The following is a 20,574-nucleotide window of genomic DNA, read 5'->3' as shown; positions in this document are numbered from 1 at the left end:
TCAAAGAGTCCAAAGCAAAACAGTGAACTCACAGAGAAAATATAATTTCAATTCAAGACAGCCTGGTCACACAGAAGGGGAATATGCATATAGCTGGCTCAATAAGGGAACAGATGCTAAGGATTTCAGATAGGGCAAGAACAGAATCCACACATACACAGCTCTGTAGTAAGATGGCAGAAAAATGGCTGAAACACCTAAGGGAGGTACCAGAGGTGGTTGGCAGAGGCGATAAGAAGATGGTAGTTTTTTAGCGTATGTTTGACAAATGGCTAGTTCTAGTACTATTTGTGAGAGATATTAAAATGAATAGTCCAGGCTCACCAATCTGGAACTCTGATTCAACAAAATACCTTTATGATTGGCCAATAGTCCAACTTTGGGAGAGTCAAATGACATCTTGTGAATATGGCTATTTCAAATCAAATTAGCATGTCAGCCCAAAGGAGGGTGGAAAGTGAGCGGTATGGGTTCTGGGTGACACTGTCATATGATGGCTGTTTTGGATTGGTATTTGGCTTCTTTTCCCTCACACCTGCATGGGTCTGATTTCTACTTTTGCATTAAGGAGCTGCTTCTCCTTTTTTCTGCTGCTTTCCATCAGCTGGCTATGTCTTGTCTGTGTTCACCTCACCATGACCTCAGGCATAATCTGGGGTTCTCACCTTCCTAAGCCATGGTAGGGGGTGGGGGTGGGGGGGTCACAGAAATCCCAGGTGCTCATCACCTTAGTCCCTTTTCAAAGCAGCTAACTGCTAGTGATGCCTACTCCAGGGTGTCATATGAGATCTGTAGAGGGGAGTCTCCAAAGTCACCTATGTGGTTTGGGTTCTAGAAAAGCATATAGACACTGACCCTTTAATATATGTGATTCTAAGTTCCTGTGTCTGTGGTGTTTGTCAATACAACTCTGGCACTGGCATTTCCCTCAGTACCAAGCACATTTAGGATATGAAAAAAATGATTGCTAGTGGTGCCCTCCAACCCTAAGGTTGCCTCAAAGAGTCCAAAGCAAAACAGTGAACTATATAAAGTCTTCTCCTTGAACTATATAAGGTCTTCTCCTCTAAGACCTCCATCTGGAAGAATCTATTGTGAATACCACATTGCCTCTTAAAAATATGAAGTGGACATTAACAATGTATTAATCAAATCAAAGGAAATAATGCCATAGTTCAATGATCTGAAAAGTAAGTCTCCTTATTAATTGCACACTAGTAAAGTCATATTATGTTACAGTTTATGGAGAGCACTTTTTCCCTTAATGGGACAGATGTCAACTGATTTAGAGTTTTAGACTTCATAGAATATGTTACATGTGGACAGTTATTTTCTCTTAAATGTTATAATGACAGTAAGTAAAACATGCTGGTTGGAAGAGTCAATAGATATGTTTATCGTGGCTGCTTACTTTCTAATAAGTGAAATACACACAGAGGCAGAACGACCCAATAATTTGGTATTTGACACCAGGAGTTTTAAAACCTCAATTCCTTCATCTTTAAAGTTAAAATAACGGAACTTGCCCTATACTATGGTTAGAAGTAAACTGAATCATGACTTTGATATAAACCTTATTAACTATGCTACAAAACTCAGATCATTTCATTAAGTCACCAATATTAAATATAACCATGTATGTTTTCAGGAGGTTGTGTCGTGTCTTTCATATAGGTCACAAGACATTATGGCATGCTGTGATACTGTTTCTAGGGTTGCTTTAGCAAACGAGACTCTTCTCGGAATGTTTAGGGTATTGAGGTGTTTAGTGTCAAGAGGCTGTGAAGCTCAGCAGACATACCAAGAAAGTGCCAAGCTTCAGATACCATCAGTGGCACTTTAGAGGAGAATTTCTGTCATGACAGGATTCCCCACTGAGGAATAGGCTAGGCATACCTTCCACCTCCTCTGCTACTTGAGTGTACTGGCCCAGGCAAGAAGAGAAGAGGACCAATCAGAGCCACAAGTGGTAGATCATTAGGGAAAAACCTGCTTCTACTTTCGGATGATGTAATCATATTTGAAAATCCCTTAAAATTAATTTTAAAAATAATAACTTAATAAGATAGCAGTTTGAGGGAAAAAATGATGCTCTTCTCTCTTCTCCTTCTCCCTCTCTGTCTCTCTTTTTGGACATGGTCTCATTCTGTAGCCTTGGTTAGTCTTGATCTCATGATCTTCCTGCCTCAGGCTCCAAGTGCTGGGATTATAGGCTTGCACCACCATGCCTGGATTAGTTGTCTTTATATAAACCAGTAATAAACAGAAGATCTAGTAGAAGACCCTGCTTATAGTAGCAAAATAAACTAACTAAGCCTATGCTTAAAAATAACCATTCTAGGACTGGGAACATATCTCAGTTGGTAGAACGCCTGCCTGCCATGTATGAAACTATGCTTTCAGTCCTCAGTACCACATAAACTGGGTGTGATGGCACATGCCTGTAATCCCAGCACTGAGGAGGTAGATGTCTTGATCAATCAATCAGTCAATCGATAGAAGAATGAAGACAAATGTTCCAAACCTGTAAGAGGGAAACATTAAGCACTCTTGTAAAACAAAAAGGAAATTTAAACAAATGAAAAGACATGTCAGGCTCTGAATAGGAAGACAATATCAAGAATAGGAAATTAGGGGCTGAGAATGTGGTTGAGGGGTAGAGTACTTGCCTAGCATGCACAAGTCCCTGGGTTTGATCCCCAGCACTGAAAGAAAGAATTTTTGTGGTCTGGGAAATGTAAAAGATAAGGAACACAGAAGTAGAAAGGCAAGCTCTACCAAGCATGAAAACATTCTATGAGATCGTTACCCACACCAGAAGGGTAAAAACATGGAAGGAACGGGAGTGGAAGATAATTTTTCTGATCATATTTGTTTTATGGTTTTTGACTTTGGAATCTTGTAAACACTTCATATAGTTGCAGGAAAACTTAAATTCAAAGGATGATTCCTAAAAACTAAGCTCAAAATTGAAACCAATGAATCTGAGAGTTCTACAGGCTAGAGGTTTCACTCTAAGAAGAATGAGTTCAACAGCAGTTAAAACAACTCAGCACCACAGAAAGATATATATTGTGAAGACAGAAATAATAAAACTTTAAAATTCATGAATTTTAAAACTTCATTCTAGAAAGCAAGGAAACTATTAAGCCCTACTATATGAGGTTTACATTAGAAAAGTTGAGAGCCAACTTACAGAAGTTTTCACAGCTCAAGCATGGAACAATGCAATATTTTAAAGAAATAATGATAGCTGAAATAGATTGAAATACTCATATAAAAACCCACGAATTCTTAATAATACCAAGGGCATTCTTGACAGAAAACAGGCCTTGAATCTGATCAAGTCTCAATGACCCATTTATGGGAAACAGAGAATGTGGGATATACTTCAGAAAAGGAAACTGCAAGGAAAAAAATAAGGAGAGGGAGAGAAACAAAATTAAGACCTCAGAGATATCTCATTCACATGCTGGACCTTGTTTCACTTGTAATTTAAAAACAGAAAAACAGGGGTTGGGGAGAGGTCTTAGTGGGTAACAGTGCTTATTGCACAACATGAAGGCCAGAATTCAAATCCCAGGCACCCAGGTAAAAAGGACCTTCCTTCCTGGCCGTCAGCCTAGCTCCAGATTCAATAAGAGAATTATTGAATTCTCCTCTGGACTTAGTGCACACGTCCTTACACACATGAGCATACAACACACACACACACACACACGAGCATACAACACACACACACACACATGTAAAAACAAAATTCAACTGGCTAATAATTAAGAGAATTATTAGGAGAGAAGCCAATGTAAGTAGGTGGCTGAATAGCTGATGACATTAATGGCCTTAATACTCTTAAGTATGAGATGATTTTGTGGTTACATTTATAGGAAGATCTTTTATGGTCTAGCAGTACATATCAGAGTATTTAGATAAGGTGATATGCTGGCTAAGATAGGGCCACGGGATGGCATTCCTGGGCTCCAGGCTCTTTTTCCTTCATGGGCCACTTCTACCACAGTAGGTTTTCTCAGGCCCTGAAAATATCGTCATTTCCTGGTGTAACAAAAAAGAAAACATTTTATCTAATCTGAAAGGTTCATTATTTCCACCTGATGATTTTAAAAGAACTTGGAGCATTTTCGTATGTGTGCCCAGAGTATGCCGGCCTTCATGGAGTATTCCCTGTGCTTCATGGGTGAGTCCATCCTAGTCTGGATTTGTTTCAAACTAATTCAGTAGTGGGGAGAGGGACAGAAGATGGGGCACTTCGGATACATGAAGTCTCTGAAGACGGGATGGCATGAGGTTGGCCATAATTAATAACTGCTGAAGCTGTCTGATGGTACAAAGGGGGCATCACAGCATCTTTCTATGTTTGTGTGTATTTGAGCATTTTCAAATTAATTAAGTAAAAAAGGTCAATTTTGAAAGAGTTATTTAGATGTTGTTTTGATTTTGTTATCATGGAGACAGTACAAAATAAACAAATAAATAAATAGGCTAGGTACTTGAAGTTGGTGCCCATGTAGAGCTTGCATAAATGAGAAATAAAGACATCAAAATGTATTGGGACAAAGGCTTAATTATTAAGTTGGGATTTAAAATCTAACCTGACAGATGGTTTTAAGAAATTCACTTTGTTTTTAACTGGGGAAAGAACAACACCCATGTGAACAGAACTGCTGCCTGGCAACGTGGCACTGCTGTATTTGGTGATAGTCATATGAGAATTTTACACTTGCCTTTATAGAAAAATAATCAATAAATCCAATAAAAGGCTGTACAGGAATCCATTCTGCCTCTCCAAAGAGCTGCGCTTTACAGTGAGCAGGTAATTGACAATGTGGGTTGGAGTGTGCTCCTCACAGGCAGCCTCAGGTACGCCCTGCTGACCTCTCCGTGCCTCCCTCATCCTTCCCCACATTAACTCCATAAACAGTCAGTGGTATGAACTCCAAGCTGTGCCCTGTGTTAGGTACTCCATATGCAATGTACAAAGTGGTTCCTATGTGGAGGAACAATATCAGCTGGGGAGACAGAGACATACACAGACATCTGCAAAAAGGCTGAGAAGAAATGGAGAGATAGCTTAGTGTATAAAGTGCTTGTCTTGCAAGCAGGAGGACCTGAGTCTGATCTCCAGAGTCCATGCTAACTACTACTACTGCTATTGCTGCTGCTGCTGCTAACAACAACAACAATAATAAGGTGTGGTGCATGACTGTATGTCTGCAATCCCATAGAGAGGTGGTGGAGACAGGCGGATTCCAGGACTCACTGAGCAACCAGCCCAGCCAACTTAGCACATTTGAAGTCAGTTAGATACTCGGTCTTAAAAAACATGGTGGACAAGTGACATGGTGGTGCACACCTTTTATCCCAGCACTCAGGAGGCAGAGGCAGGTGAATCTCTGAGTTTGAGGCCAACCTGGTCTACATTGTGCGTTCCAGGTCAGTCAGCACTGCATAGTGAGACCCTTCAGAAAAAAAAAGAAAAAAGAAAGAAAAAAGAAAAGAAGCAAAGACCCTCAAGGTGGACAGTACCTGAGGAACAAAACAGTGCTGTCCTCTGGCCTCCACATGCACACACACATGGTCGAACACACATGCACACACACATGTGTACCCCCCAATCCCCCAAAGGGTTAAGAAGCATTCCAGTGAGGTGAATGAGGCTAGGGAACATCCACAGATGTTGAAACCATCAGGAGGGTTTTCTGCAAGTGGGAGGGGACTGAAGAGTCTCAACCAAGCAGTGTGCTCCTGGAGCAGCAGCAGAAGAGGAAGCCATCCCAGACAGAGAGCTGACTGCAGGAGACCCCAGCATGTAAGGAGAGTACCACCTGGGCATTGAGTACTGGGCAGAGAGGGTGGGGAAGAGGTGGCAGGGGAGGGGAACATAGCATGGAAATGAGTGAAAGCAGCAGATATTTATTCCAGGTTTTTCAAAGTGTGGCCCCTGGAAAAGGAGCATCAGTACAATCTGGGAAATTGTTAAAAATGTAAACACGGGGGCTGGAGAGACGGCTCAGCTGTTAAGAGCACTGACTGCTCTTGCAGAGGACCCGGGTTCGATTCCCAGCACCCACATGGCGGCTACAAACTGTCCTTAACTCCAGTTCCAGGGGAATCTGAAGCCCTCTTCTGAACTCTGCAGCATTGCACGACGTGGGTGCATGCCCATACACGCAGGCAATACACTCATACACATAAAAAATAAAAATAAATAAATTTTTTAAAAAAAATGTAAGTCCAGCCTGAATCAGAAACTGGAGATGAGGCCAAGTCATCACTATTTTCACAAGCCCTCTAGGTAATACGGATACACGAGAAGCTTAAAACTATTGGTCTATACCAATAGTGATTCTTAATTAAAAGTGATTTTACCCTCCAGGGAACATTTTGCAATGTCCAAACACATTTTGAGCTATCAAACTGATGAGGAACACGAGAGAGAGAGAGAGAGAGAGAGAGAGAGAGAGAGAGGCAGAGAGACAGAGACAGACAGAGACAGAGACAGAGAAGACAGACAGAGACAGAGAGGAGAGACAGAGAGACTAAATATTATATAATGCACAGGACAGTCACCCTGAGCAAAATCAAAATGTCAGCAGCTTAGGAACTGTCCTCCCCTCCCTTCCACCTTTTCATCCTCGTTTCTTTTCTTCTTCCTCCTCTTTCTCATTCTTTATTCTGCCCTTCTCTGTCTCTTGGTTATCTAGCCATCTCTTTAATGATTACTTGCTTAGAAGTAATCCACTCCACAGAGTGAAACCACAGAATTCTCAAGAAACCACAAAATGTTCTTCTATATTTTTATTCATTCAACTACATTAAACTGTATTCTTTTATCTATTCAGTGATTTCCCCACGACAAAACTGGCCTGTGGTCAAAAGATGTATCTTATTCCTGGCCAAAGGACACATTTACCTTCCTGGGAATGAGACTGCTCTGCTCAAAGTAGAGGTGGTATTTGCCACCCCATACCTGAAACTCCAGCTCTTGGGTACCTTGAATATGTTTTTACCTGAAAGCCCAAACAGCCAGAAATTCAGATTTTCGTCATGAATGAGAATTTCTAATAGAGATTGTTTTGAAATGCTTCGACTCTTAGATAAATGTAGAGCTCTGACTTGTTCATCAATTACATGGAAGTCAGCTTGTCCACTGACAATTCAACTACAAGTCCACACAGAGTGAGTTTAAGCAAAGATATTCAGAGTAATGGACTAAGCAACCACATGGTATGGCAGCCTGGATAATCACGCTGACAAATCAAAAGAACTGTATCTGTCACGACAAGGTCTGTGCGGTGAAAAGAGTGGGAACAACACAGTTACAAAGGCAAAGTCATTGCCTATGAAGTTAGTTAGTGTTGTCAACCCGACAATATCTAGACTCTTCTGGGCCTCTGTGCATGCTTGTGGGTGATTAACTTTATTGCATTCACTGATGTGGGAAGACCCATCTTAATTGTGGGTAGGATGTAAGTTGCTTTTGTCAGAGTATTTTATCACAATAGGAAGGAAATTAAGACAGTGACCATCACACACTTTCAGGAAAATGGGTCCCCTGAAATGTCAACATGAATATGTAATCTGCATGGTGGGCAGACATTTCCTCACGTCCACATGTGGAGGTGGATATCCACGGCTTTCAGGGTCTGAAGCCATTCATTGACTGTCTCATTCTCAAGCATCTCTACCTCTTCTCTAGAAGAACCAAGATCACTGCTCTCCATTCACCTCTGACAGCTGTCTTCCTTAGGATTTGCTCTCAAAAATGCCCCAGGGAAGGAGACAGGCCCTGAGTCTGCCTGATATTCATCATTGGACTTTGAGTTATAGGCACTCAGATCCAGTGAGTTACTTAGTCATCATGAATCAATAGAGTCAAGTCTGTGGGTGATAGCAGTTGGGACATCTAAGCTTCTAAGTTCAAGGGAGGGCCAATCCATTGACTATAGAGAATGTCTATAGGAGTCATTTTCCAGTATCCAAACTGCTGTCTCTTTCTTGTTAATCCTGACCCTCCTAGTGAATTAATTTTTTCCCCAATTTCTACATCCCCATAGTGCTCAAAAGTATTTGTGATCCATGGGGAGGGAAAATGGCCACACTAGTTTGTAGCACCTCCCATCAAGAGGTGGAGTCTTGTCATGCTTGGATCTGGCATATGTGTGTTACTTTGGCTTTTAGGCTGCAGAGAAGGTGACTTTGTGTGAGTTCTGAGCTATGCACTCAAAGAGGCTTTGCAGCTTCTGTTTTGGCCTCCTGGAACCCAAGATCACTATATATAAAAGTCTAGGCTAGCTTGCATGATGATGATGAGATCTAAGACTCTACCACCCCAACAACTATGGATGGCAGCCAACCAACCCTTAGAACAAGTCACCCAGCTCATGGGCGACTGATCACAAATGCAGAGGGAGTCCAAGCAAGTCCAATGTATCAAACACATCAACTTGCTCAACCCATTTTGCCAGTGTGTCATGTTTGTTGTTTCAAACTACTATATTTGAGGGCAGTATGCTATAAAACAATAGATCCTTGATACAGAAATATTTCACTTTCAGTAACTTCCAATTATACTCTGAAGTTATTACCACAGATCTATTTCTGAGAAGCCCTAAGCTTTGTCTTCTGACATAACACATTAGGATTTATTTGGGCTAGCTGCAGTAGCTCTGGTAGAAGAAATAGCCTCTATTTTTTTCTATTAAGATGCTAAAAGAAAGGGCTGGATAAGTGGTACAGAAAATTTTGGGTTTGCCAATGTTTGTGCAAAAAGAAAAAGGAGGGTTAAATATTTTTCAAGTTCACATTTCTTGGATATGGATCTAACCTTCAGCCTGCGGTCTGGATCTCCACTGCATAAAGAATTTACCGATACTTTGAACGACTTCCAGGCTGGGCTTAAGTTATTCATCACAACCTGGGAAGAGAAAGAGAAGAGTGGTCACTGGAGGAGGATAGGCTTGACATTTTCTTACTTCAACATAAAACTTCTTGAGAAGCCATTGCAATGCTCATGAAAAGGACACTTGTCTGGAACAGGGGCTTAATGAAAATGTCGTAGTGACTCTTTCAAGAGTCCCCATTAATAAGTCATTATGGGCAGAACTCCTGGCCCAGTGGCCACTGACCTGGCTGTTGTTTTATGAATAATGACAGCGACATTGCCCAGCATGTGCATATAGACAATGACCTCTTCCATATCATGACCTGAGATTAAGGTAATGCTGCCTCTGGCCATTGACAAAGGATTCTGAGGCATATAGTCCTATGGCATGAATTCCCTTTCCTTGGGGTCACAGAGAAAGACTCAGCAAGGGTGGAGGATATGTCAGCACAATTCTACTGGTAAAGAATCCCCACCTTAGCTGAGCAGCTACTGGCAGTTAGTGGTTGCTGGAGTCGGGGAGCCTCCTTTTGTTTATTTTAGCAGTAAACTGCCACTGCTCCAGTAAATAACCTCACAACCACGCTCATGCAAGCAACGATAATTAAAGTCAGTGGGTCACAAAAAGACATGAAACTAAGTGAACTTGTTGAGAAGAAGAGGGGGTTCAGTGCGCATGAGAGAGGGCTAAGAGAGGGTCATGGGTGATAAAACTGGCCAAAATACATCACAGACACATTTGACATTGTTAAATAGTAGATTAAAAATGTAAGAAAAAAGTAGATTGTGTGATCTTTGGTAATCTATGACTTTGAATCATGTCAGGCTGTGAGTTTAGAAAATTTTCTAGAGGGAAAATACTTGCAATATTTTTACATAACTGACTACCATCTTGTCATGGTGGCTTCTGTTGTCAACTCAGGGAAACCTCAATTGGGAAATTTCCTCCATAGATTGACCTGTGGACATGTCTGAAGGGCGTTTTCTTGATCGTTCATTGACATGGGAAGGCCCAGCCCACTGTGGGTAGTGTCATTCCCGGGTAGGTGGTCCTGTGTTGTATAAGAAAATAGGCTGAGCACAGGCCAGGGAGCAACCGGTAAGCAGCATTCCTCCATGCTCTCTGCTTTGATTCCTGCCTCCAGGCTCCTGTCTTGCATTCCTGATCTAACTTTCCTCACTTATGGATTGTGATATGGGAATTGTAAGATGAAATAAACCCTTTTCTCTCTAAGTCATTTTCTGGTCATGCTGTTTATCATAGTCACAAAAAAAAAACAAAATAGAACACCTCTCAATTAGAATATCCTAGAAAAATGCGATAGAGCAACTTTTCAGATTACAAACTAAGTCTGTAACAGCAAAACCCATTTAAAATTAGCTTACTAACCAAAAAACTTGGCTAAATATTGCCCAAGAGTTTATGAGTCTTATCCTGCAATTACGACTATTTGAATAATTCATTTCAGTTCAGTGTATATAGCTGGTTCCTTTGTACCAAGCATGGTACTGTGTACTCTAGGGTAGTGGCCACCAACGCGTAGTTTCCCAGGCAAGCAGGTGCTATGCTACCTGTAGACTTCTTAAAAACACAAATTCTGGGTTCTGCCCAGTTCTGCTAACAGACCCTTTTGAGATGGTTCTCCAAGGCAATCTGAAGCACGAAGTCTAAGAACTATTGCTCCAGGAAAAAGCAAATAACATTAAATGGAATTCTGTCATATTAATCATTTTTTTCTATGAAGTTTTTAGGTAGAAGTCTTTGTGTTTTTTAAAATTAATTTCTCTTCATATACTATAATTATTTTATAATTGATTTCCCAAACTACTGGATTTCTTACTATAATTCTGAATTGTCGATTAGATCACAGATACATCATTAAATTTATTTTAATGAATTAAAATTCAGAAACAATGTTCCTTTGTGACTTTGTCTTATCTCCTGATACCCTGACAATGATCAAATTATATTGAGAAGGAGAATTAGATAATACAGTCTGTATTAATTTCAAGTTCTCATCTTTTATGAAAATATTAAGAAATGATATGCTTAACTAAAGCAGTTTGGGAAAACTCAACAGCAGATCAAAATTTCAACTAGAAATTTCTTCTGAAATTAAAAATCTGCATGCATGCATGAGTGTGTGTGTGTCTGTGTGTGTGTCTGTGTGTGTACAGGTTCCTCAAGCAAATGATATTGTCTGTTTATCTTATACCTACCAAGTAAGCAAGAGAGACCATCAATTCTGTGCTGCTTGATCTATTGGAAAGCTTTATAATCAACAATACTATGATATTCCAATAATTTGCCAGCACTGTGGTAGGGGGTTAAAGTTCCAGAGTTTCTTGGGAACAGAAGACTTTACCGGTATTGATAATGGGGAAAAATACTGTCAGGAGCCATGGGAAGGAGGATGTTAGGGGAGAAGAATCCAATTATGCTATGTATATCTCTTCTCCTTTGCCCATTTGCTGACTATAGCAAAAGCATAAATAAACATCACGACTGATTCTCTGACAAAGTTATTTACGTCTTCTAAAATTTATTTCATCACAGGACTCTTTATTAAGAAATAGCAATCAGTGTTGGTAATGGGGGGCACCCAGAGAAGCTGTACTTTTGACTCTTCAGTCTATTTCCCAAGGATTGGAGTCCAAACAGTCAAATTGTTCTTCAGTATGCAGTAGACGCACCATTCAGATGCAACTCTATTTGCTTATTTATGCTTTTACTAAGCACATATTAGGTGCCAGCGATGTGCCAGATAGGATCTACTACTGGCCCATCTAAGACTATTTGATTCTTGTCTACTGTGATGGTCAGTCTTGGTTGTGAACTTGACACACCTGGGAAGAGGCAGCTTTCCTTCATCAGACTGGCTTGTGGGCATGTCTGGGGTGGGGGTGTGTGGGGGTGCTGTCATGATTGATGTGGAGAGCCCAGCCCACTGCGGGTGGTACTATCTCTAGGTAGAAGGGCTGTATAAGAATGGTAGCAAGGGAGCAAGTCAGAGGGAGCCAGCCAGTAAGCAGCATTCCTCCACTGTCTCTGTTTGGGTTCCTGCCTTGAATTCCTGCCTTGGTTTCCCTTGTTGATGGTCTGTAACTTGTAAGCCACACACACCCTTTCCTCCACAAATTGCTTTTGGTCATGATGTTTATCACCACAACAGAAAGCAAACTAGGACAACTACCTTAGGAATGACAGGAAAAGTTCTCCAACAATCCCCGCTGTTTCAAGAAAATAGACTCGGCTTTGTAAAGTGGGAACATGGCTCCCCTCCCATCATCCCATGAAAACCATGGGTATTTCTTCTTTCTTCACTCTACCATGCTACACATACACAGGATCTCCACTGAGCTCCAAGCCATTTGGCATATTTTTTCTATTTCCTTCTTATAGAACCCCTCTTGCTCTGGCTTATGAGAATAATAAATAAGAGACTAGAGATTGGAGTTGGTTGTTGCATTGATTAATTTTCTCACTGCTGTGACAAAAGCAGCTAAGTAGGAAGGGTTTATTTTGGCATTATGGCAGGGAAGACAAGGTGGTGGGAGCTCGAGGTGGCTGGTCCCCCTGCATCTGAGGTCGGAAGGCAGAGAGAAACCAGTGTAGACACTCCACTGTTTTTCCCCTTTATTCATTCTGAGACTCCAGCCCATAGAATAGTGATGCCCACATCTAGGCTGGGTTTTCCTACCTTGGTTAAAACCATCTGGAACCCCACCCCCTATGCACCCAAAAGGTCGCCTCCTAGGTGATTCTAAACCAAGTTCAAAGTTAACCATCATAGGTGCTCACTGTATTATGCAAGAGAATGGTACTAGGGGTTTAGGGGAGGGAGGGATAAGGTTTATAGTTTAGTTTGAATCTAAAATATCTCCCCAAGGCTTATGTGTTTGAACACTTTGCTCCCAGTAGATAGCATTGTATTGGGAGCTTGTAGAAACTTCAGGAAATAGGGTATGGGCCTGGAGGGCCATGCCCTGGCTCTGTTTCTGGTCCTATCTCTACTTCCTGATCCTCTAAAATTTAGCAAGCCCAATTATAAGCTTCTGTACAATGGGCAGCTACTGAGCCACTTGGAGAAAGCCAGAGTAAGAAGGAATGTAGCTTGACCGGGTGGTTGTTGTAGTTATATGACAAGTCCAGTGTACAGACTTTCCTTGGGGAAGCAGATTGCTTTGCAAAATCATGGTGAAGCTGAGTCAAACAACCTTACTGTACATCTCGGTTTCTTCAACTGTAAAGTGGGGGTAATAGTCTTCCTGCCATGGAATTGTAAAAAGTAAAATAATACATGTGAATAATTCAAGACGATGTTTCATTCTTGGTTGTTCTCATGAAATGTTAGCTAGTGTCATAGTTATTATTTTTTGCATTTTGTGTGTGTATGTGTGTGCGTGTGTGCACATGAGGTCACACGCATACTGCAGCACAGGGACATTTGGTCAAAGGTCAGCTTTGCAGGAGTTGATTTTCTCCTTTCATCATGTGGGTTTCAAAGACTGAACTCAGGTTATCAGGCTTGGCAGCAAGTGCCTCTACCAGCTGAACCTTCTTGCTGGCCCTAGTATTACGATTTATGGTTCAAATAAATTACTGGCTGACTATGTCAAAAGTCAACATGGGAAGCTGGATAGAAATAAGAGGTGGGAATCTTCTCTTTCAACATATAAAGTGAGGATATAAACCCAGGCCCAAATGCAAAGAATCATCTTGAGAACAGAGGTGGCTTCTGGTTTCTGCCTATCTATAGACATTAAGAATTACAGGCTGTTCTTCACAACAGCTCAGTTGGTAACCGTAGGAGACCACACACAGAAGACTTCTCACCTCAGTCCGGTGCACAAGTTGCTGAGTTGCATCATCATTCATGCGAAAAATTTCGAGGAATGGGTCAGATTTACTGAAGAAATCCTAAAAGGAATAAACGACATTAAGTTTTTTTTTCCTCCTGCATTTGATCTAGTCCTGAGCAGCCAGAAGGTTTAATTAGCAGAATCCATCCTCTGACTTTATATTGTCCATGTGTTAATGGAGGACAAGCTTGGCAGCTTTTCCTGAAGGTCAGCCTCAACTCCGCTCTGCTCCCTGCCCTGAGCAGTGTACACCACCCTTCCTGACAGTGCTCTTCACCCCGTTGACCCACCCTTGCCCAAAATAAGCTGCATCTGAACTCCAAGTCCTTTGTAAAGTATGTACTTGCTTGGTTGAAATCCAAAAGACTGTTCACTGGTCAATTCAAATGTCAATTCTTTGAGAAGTGATGTATCTGTTGTCTCCAATATTCTAATCACAGTATTGCAGAGCCTGATGGCTGCAATGTCTGGATCACTGATGGGTCTGTCTCTTATCTGTTTCTTGGTTCTGCTTCTTGGTGAGCTTGTTAATTTTGATTAAATAAACACCATGTAAGGAAGATTATAAAGGTTTTAGGCGTCTTAATCAACTATCAAGTGGTTAGAATGGAATCAGGCACTTGAATCCAATCAGGATTAAGCTATTCAGAGGATGGTTTTCTTCAGAAGTCTTAACAAGACTGTGTCTATTTTGGATTCCTTTCCTCTTTGGGTGTTGTCCTTGGAGGACTAGATCTGAAAGCCAGAGTGTTTATGAAGTGGGTCCTTCCCACTTGAGAGGCCTCAGGGTTCTCCACGCCTCTGTTAAGCTCTAATCCCCCCTGGGCTTTAAGTTTGTGTTCAGTTTCTCTGCTGTTATTTGTTAATTAGTGATTGCTTTGGGCAGAAGCCCCTTGGGTTGTTGAACTTCTTCCCTGCTCTGAGTAGCCTTGCTGTCAGAGGCCCTGGACTATATCTTTCCAATCTTAGAAGTCTCAAAACTTCTGCTGTTTCTCAGTTTGTCCCCCGGCCCCGCCCCCTGGCAGGCTTTGCAACCTCTTTATCTACGCAGCTTAAGGAATCAGCATAGAGTGGAAAACCCGCAGAGTATCTGAGTTGTCTCCCGGCTTTCTCCTCTGCCACCTTTATTTGGTCCCTCCCATCTTGACTGCCTGAGGACTCTCGGACAGATGTCCCTTTTTATCTTTTCTAGTGCTTATAGGTGTTTTCAGAGGGAGGAAGGTAAAACAAACAGGCATTCCATCACTGGAATGAGAACCTATCTATATCACCGAGCATTCTTTACTCAGTAGTTGACAAACTCTCAGAAAGGATAAACTGTGCCTTATTTTCTTTTCCACTTTACTATTTTCTCAGCGTGTTAGTGTGTAGATTTGAGTAGTACTTGGTGCTTAGTTAACGAATGTACGTGTGAACAAATATATAAATGAATGAGAGACACAAACAAATGCTTGGTGTAGAATAGGCGATTACATATCCACAGCTTTGTATATCATGTTCTTATGAGGTGGGGAGCCCCCATCTAAACCAACAAAATAGAATTAAGTCTATATTTGCTGCAACAGTCATTCTTTTTTTTTTTTTTTTTTTTTTTTGAGACAGGGCTCCCTGTAGCCCCAGCCAGCCTGGAACTCACTATGTAGACCAGGCTACGCTTGAACTCACAGAGATCTGCCTGCGTTTGCCTCCCAAGCACTGGGATTAAAGGCGTGTGCCACCACACCCAGCAACAGTCATCTTTTGTCCCCCAAAGTTTACAAGCTGGAGTCTAACATTGTGTCCCTTCGTGTATCATTTGACCTCTACTTGTAAAATTTCCTGCACTATCAACATCTTTACCAGCATCCTCATCTCGAGCTCAGCAAAAATATTTTCAGGTTGGTCACAAAGCTTTCCTGCTAGTGTTGCGATACAAGGGATGTTAGTGTCTAGCTTCACTCTCCAAGTACCATCAAGATTATAAGATAAACATAAACCTCAATATGCTTCATGCCTAGGGATGAACATGTTTGTACAACAAACACGCATGCATGTAACAAGGACTCCAGAGAAGAAGTGGCTGAAAAATGGCTATGGGGAGGCTATATTTCCAGAGAATGGAGAGTGTAAAAGAACAAACATGGAGAAGACCCGTTGAGGAGCTTAATATGACTGTGTGTATGTGTGTGTGCGGGGGGGTGATGGGGAAAGCACTGGCAAATTTGGCCCCATGGTGAGAAGGGTACTTAATGCTCATTAGGTCTTTGTGCTTCCTGGAGAGGAAACAGAGCCATCGGGGGATTTTTAAATAGGAAAATAATATATTTGATTCTGTCATAAAGACTATCAGCCTGGAAACTTTGTACAAGAACTCAGAGAGAGAAGAGATGGGCAGTGGGGGGTGACTACATTCTCCTTTCCTCACTACATCATCCAGAAGCAAATACCATGTTGCCCAACACTTCCACTCAGTTGGAAGGGATTACTATAGTCTTCGTCTTGCCAAGAACTCAGGGTCTGCTTTCCTCATAAGCCTGCTCCATAAACCTGGCCTCACCCTCACTATGGCCCATTCTTCTTCCAGACACACTTCAAGCTGATTCTCCATGCAACTGTCAAGGCAATTGTGTCTCAGACCTATTTCTTTTTTCATATTCATCTAAAAATATTATAGCCTCCCTTCCCTAATGAATATGGGCCATATCGGCCCATTCCTGTTGCCCCTGGCTTCCTCTCTAGGAGCTCCCCACTCTGCCTCTGTAAATAGATCCTCAGGGAAAGTTTATGAATTATACTTAAAAATTGCTGACCACAGTGGAAGAACTTTGTTGGTTCTTTCCCTTTTTCCTCTTTATTGAAAATTTGAAACTTCTGTCACTAGCAATTTTACTTAAAAATAGAAAATATAGAACAATAGAAAGAAGACAAAAATAGTGAGAAGAAAAAAAACAACCCACAATCCACATCTGTAATTCAATGCCTAGGATCTGAAGTTTGTGTTGTTCACTTCTCTACTAAAAACCTGGGAGAGAGAAATGGTTGGCAGGCCCCAAGAATCGTACAACTCTTCATCTCTTTCGAGAAGCTTCTTCATGCAGTGGACGGCAGGTAACAGAGAAACTTAACAACTGGTCAAAATATAGAGAATAGGTAACTGTGGAATGCCCAGCCATAAATGGGACATTTATACCATATCCACTCCCCCAGGCTCAGGGACTATTGTGGAAGAGGGGTGGAAAGATTTTAAGAGCCAAAGGTTAGGGACCAGAGCCAAAGAGTGTCCTGGTCATGACAGGACTGCTGCACTCACTGATGAGCTCACAGCAGCTATGGCTGCCTGCACAAGGCCTGCACCAGATCAAGCCACTCAGCAGTCCAGCATGGAGGAGGGAGGGACTCATGAGCCCCCACTCCTATCTGAAGAACTAATGACAGTTGATGCATTCTGAGAGTCAGTTTTCTTTAAGGGTGTGGTCCCAGGTAGGTGCACCATGGTTTAGTGGACGGCCTCAAAACCTTGAGTATACATATGGGCAGCACAAATTGGACTCAATGGGTTATTTTTTTAAGAGGACAGGAAGTTTGGAGGGGGGTGGAAGGTGAACCCGGGAAGAGTTGGGGGGGTGGAGGTGAATATGATCAAATACATTGTATACATGTATGAAATTATCAAAGAATTAAGAAAAATATTACACTTTTAAAAAAGAAATCAGTGGGATGCAACAGATTTATTCAAGGAGAATTTCACATCTTTATCAGTGGACTAGGGAATGCAAAAGGCTTTTATGAGACACAGAGATATTACACTGAGACAATAGGTGGGAAACCCCTGGGCTGGGATGGAATCTTTTTCTCCAGAGTAGCATCTCCCCTTGTCCTAACTGAAAGTCTTTTAGACCTTCATCTCTTGGGGCAGTGTCTGCATTTTCTCTTTAGAAAAATGCATTCTTTTTTAGCAAGTCAACCGATATGAATGGAGGAGTGGTGGGGTACTGGGGAGGAGGAAGCTGAAGAGGGGGCCCTGTGAAGGGATGGGTCTTCAAAAGCTCAGGGAGAGGATTGGAAGAAGAGGCAAAAACTGAAGTCCCTAGTTCATTTCCTGCATCCAGTTTAAGGTTGTGGCTCTGGATATTTTCCGTACTTTCACATTCACAAGACCAATATGGTTTGAATCCCACCAAATATCAACAGTATTTTGGTAAATCTTTTTGCTAGACTCTAGACATAATTTTCCCTTCTTTCTTCCTTTTAAAAGTGTACATGTAGCCACACTTTATGCACAGTTTAGTATGCTGCTCCTTCGCCTGGCCCTTTGCTAAAGTGTTCTTTCTATTGTTCACATTCTTCTAAACACCCTTCAGGGTGTAAATGAGAATTCCTAGAGAGAAGCTGTGACTATAAGGCTGACTGATTCAGTGATGTAGAGAGGTTGCAATGTCGTAAGTCCCGCGCCTTTAGCCCATCCACAGCCACTTGTTGCCCACCTCTGTACCTAGCCAAACATCTTTTGTGACTATTAGGCAAAACTTTGGAATGTGTGAATGGACCCCTAGTTTCCATCAACAAGGGACTAAGAATGCTGTCAGACAGCACCTAAGGCCATAGGGAGTCTCTCCTACTTCGCTGTAATTGGCCTACACAATGCACCCACCAATATTTGAAAAGTGTGCTATTTTATGACTTTGTTCTGTTATTATAAATGTTCATGAACTTGATACCTCATTGGAACACAGAATTTGGGGAAACCTAAAACTGTATACCTAGGTCATAGTCACTCAAATTTGGCTCCAGAATAAACTCTTTTATTCCTGGTATGAGCTGTTTCTTTCATTGACAAGGGTTAATACAGAGATGTTGTGAGGACTGAATAGCATAAGCCCAGAAGAAGAGGGCCTGACGTTTGGCTTCATGTAACTGAAAATCCAACATGCAGCATGTAGCTTTAAATTACTCTCAAATCTTGACTCTACCACATCTACTCTGAATGGTCCTGGGTGGAGAGTCAATATTTCTTAGCCTCAGTTTCCCATCTGTAAGTGAGAAGAATTATTGCTCTTCCTCCACAGCAGTGTGGGAGAAACAGAGGAGCTGTCTGGTATCTGTCGCATGCTAAGCATTCGGGAATGCCGGTTGCTGTGATTGTCAGTGGGAGCTAGGCTGATGAAGATACTTGGTGAAGGGGTATTTCAATACCAGGGTTGGTTACCATTAGGCAGGTATTTGATTCCTGGAATCAAACCCACTCCCAAACAGCTCAGTATATTAAGTGCACATACAGATATTCATAGCTTCAACATAGAAACTCTAATTCTAATTGTTTGGTCCCCTTAATATGGAATCTTAGTTTTCTTTGCATTAAGGACAGTGCAAGGCAATGAAGATGAATGAATTAAGCATTTTACTTGTTTTTCTTGGCAAAGTATTAATATCCAATAGGCCACATTACTCTGCCCTATAGTCCAATATGAAAGGCATTTTGGTTAAGCCAGGAGTGGAGAAGTAATCATTGGAGACTGGTAAGGGGAGAGAGGGAAGTAGGAAGAGGCAGGGAGCAAGTACCAAAACAGAGAGAGGAGGAGCTAGGTCTAGTGTTCTAGAGGGAGAAAGGTGATAGGCCATTTACAATGTTTTCAAAGTAACTGTAAAGGAATAAAGAAAGAGTTGGAAGGTTTCAACACATGGAAATCACAAGTAGGTTTGAGGAGATAAAAATGCAAATCATCCTGATCTGCTTGTTCATGCATCAAATTATCATACAAATAAACAAAAATGAAACAAGATATTCTCCATTCTGTCACCTGCATATCTGTGCTTTATCACCGCTCTATTCACAACAACAAGGAAAGACGACTGGGGTCGATAACCATCAAATGTAAAATGAAAACGTGGCACATATACACAATGGAATTTTATACCATCATGAAGATAAATGAAGTTATGAAATTTGCAGGAAAATGGATGGAACTGGAAAACCAAATAGCCCAAGCTCAGAAAGACAAATACTGTTCTATTCTTTCTCACACATAGGATACGTGTAAAGCCCAAGAAACTAGGAAGGGGCCCAGGTGACTGGAAAAAAAGGAGTTGGTAGGGAGATAATGGAACAAAATGGAAAGGGGAGTACTGGGGTCACCGTGGAGGAAACTGAGCAAGGAAATGTGGGGGGGGGGATTTGGGAAGAATCAGCCAAAGTGAAGATGTGTAAAAACAACACATTTGTATACTAATTATAAAAATATAAACAGTGTTAAAAAGAAATGAAAGGAAGAAAATGAGTCATGCATAGCCACTGCAGGGCAGTGACCTGGAAGACAGACACTGAGCTGTAGAAGAAACTGGTGAAGAGAGACTGTCACATCCATGCTCCACAGCTTAGTAGCTCTGTGACCTAGGACACATTTTTAACTTCCTTGTGCACAGAGTTTTAGGGATAACGTATGTTAGACACCTGACTCCTGGCACATGGAGGATGCTTTGTAATGAATTTTCTATTGTTTATTATATAGTCACAGTTTCCAGGCAGGCATATTCAAACAGTGAAATCACAGCACAGCAAGGAGAGAGTTCATGCTGCTTTGCAGTGCTACGGCATGAGAGACAAATCTGGTCATTGTCTGTTTTTGTGAATAAAGTTTTATTGGAACAGTGCCACATTCATTCATGTGTGTATTGTCTATGGCTGTTTTCATGCTTCAAGGCACAGCTGAGTAGTAGGACAGACCATATGGCTTTCAAGACTTAAAATATTTACCATCTGGCCCTTTACAGAAAAAGTCTTTCAACCTCTACTATAGAGACAGATTTGCTTACTCTCATACCACTCCATCAAA

The 20,574-nt window shown here is 41.5% G+C and overlaps 1 protein-coding gene across 6 annotated transcripts in view; it reads right to left on the bottom strand.

The window, feature by feature from the left end:
• The window catches only part of Cpne4 (copine 4), a 592,536-nt gene that overhangs the window by 157,945 nt on the left and 414,017 nt on the right, over positions 1 to 20,574 (bottom strand). For all 6 annotated transcript variants that reach the window (XM_008825090.2, XM_008825091.3, XM_029559677.1 and 3 more), the window contains 2 exons: positions 13,740 to 13,823; positions 8,846 to 8,935 (listed from right to left, as the gene is read on the bottom strand). In XM_008825090.2, the coding sequence (XP_008823312.1) occupies positions 8,846 to 8,935; positions 13,740 to 13,823 (174 nt within the window). The remainder of the gene's footprint in view (positions 1 to 8,845; positions 8,936 to 13,739; positions 13,824 to 20,574) is intronic.

Source organism: Nannospalax galili, unplaced genomic scaffold (assembly GCF_000622305.1).
Source record: "Nannospalax galili isolate Female #2095 unplaced genomic scaffold, S.galili_v1.0 scaffold369, whole genome shotgun sequence".
Classification (NCBI taxonomy): domain Eukaryota; kingdom Metazoa; phylum Chordata; class Mammalia; order Rodentia; family Spalacidae; genus Nannospalax; species Nannospalax galili.
This window is presented reverse-complemented; position numbering and strand designations above follow the sequence as displayed.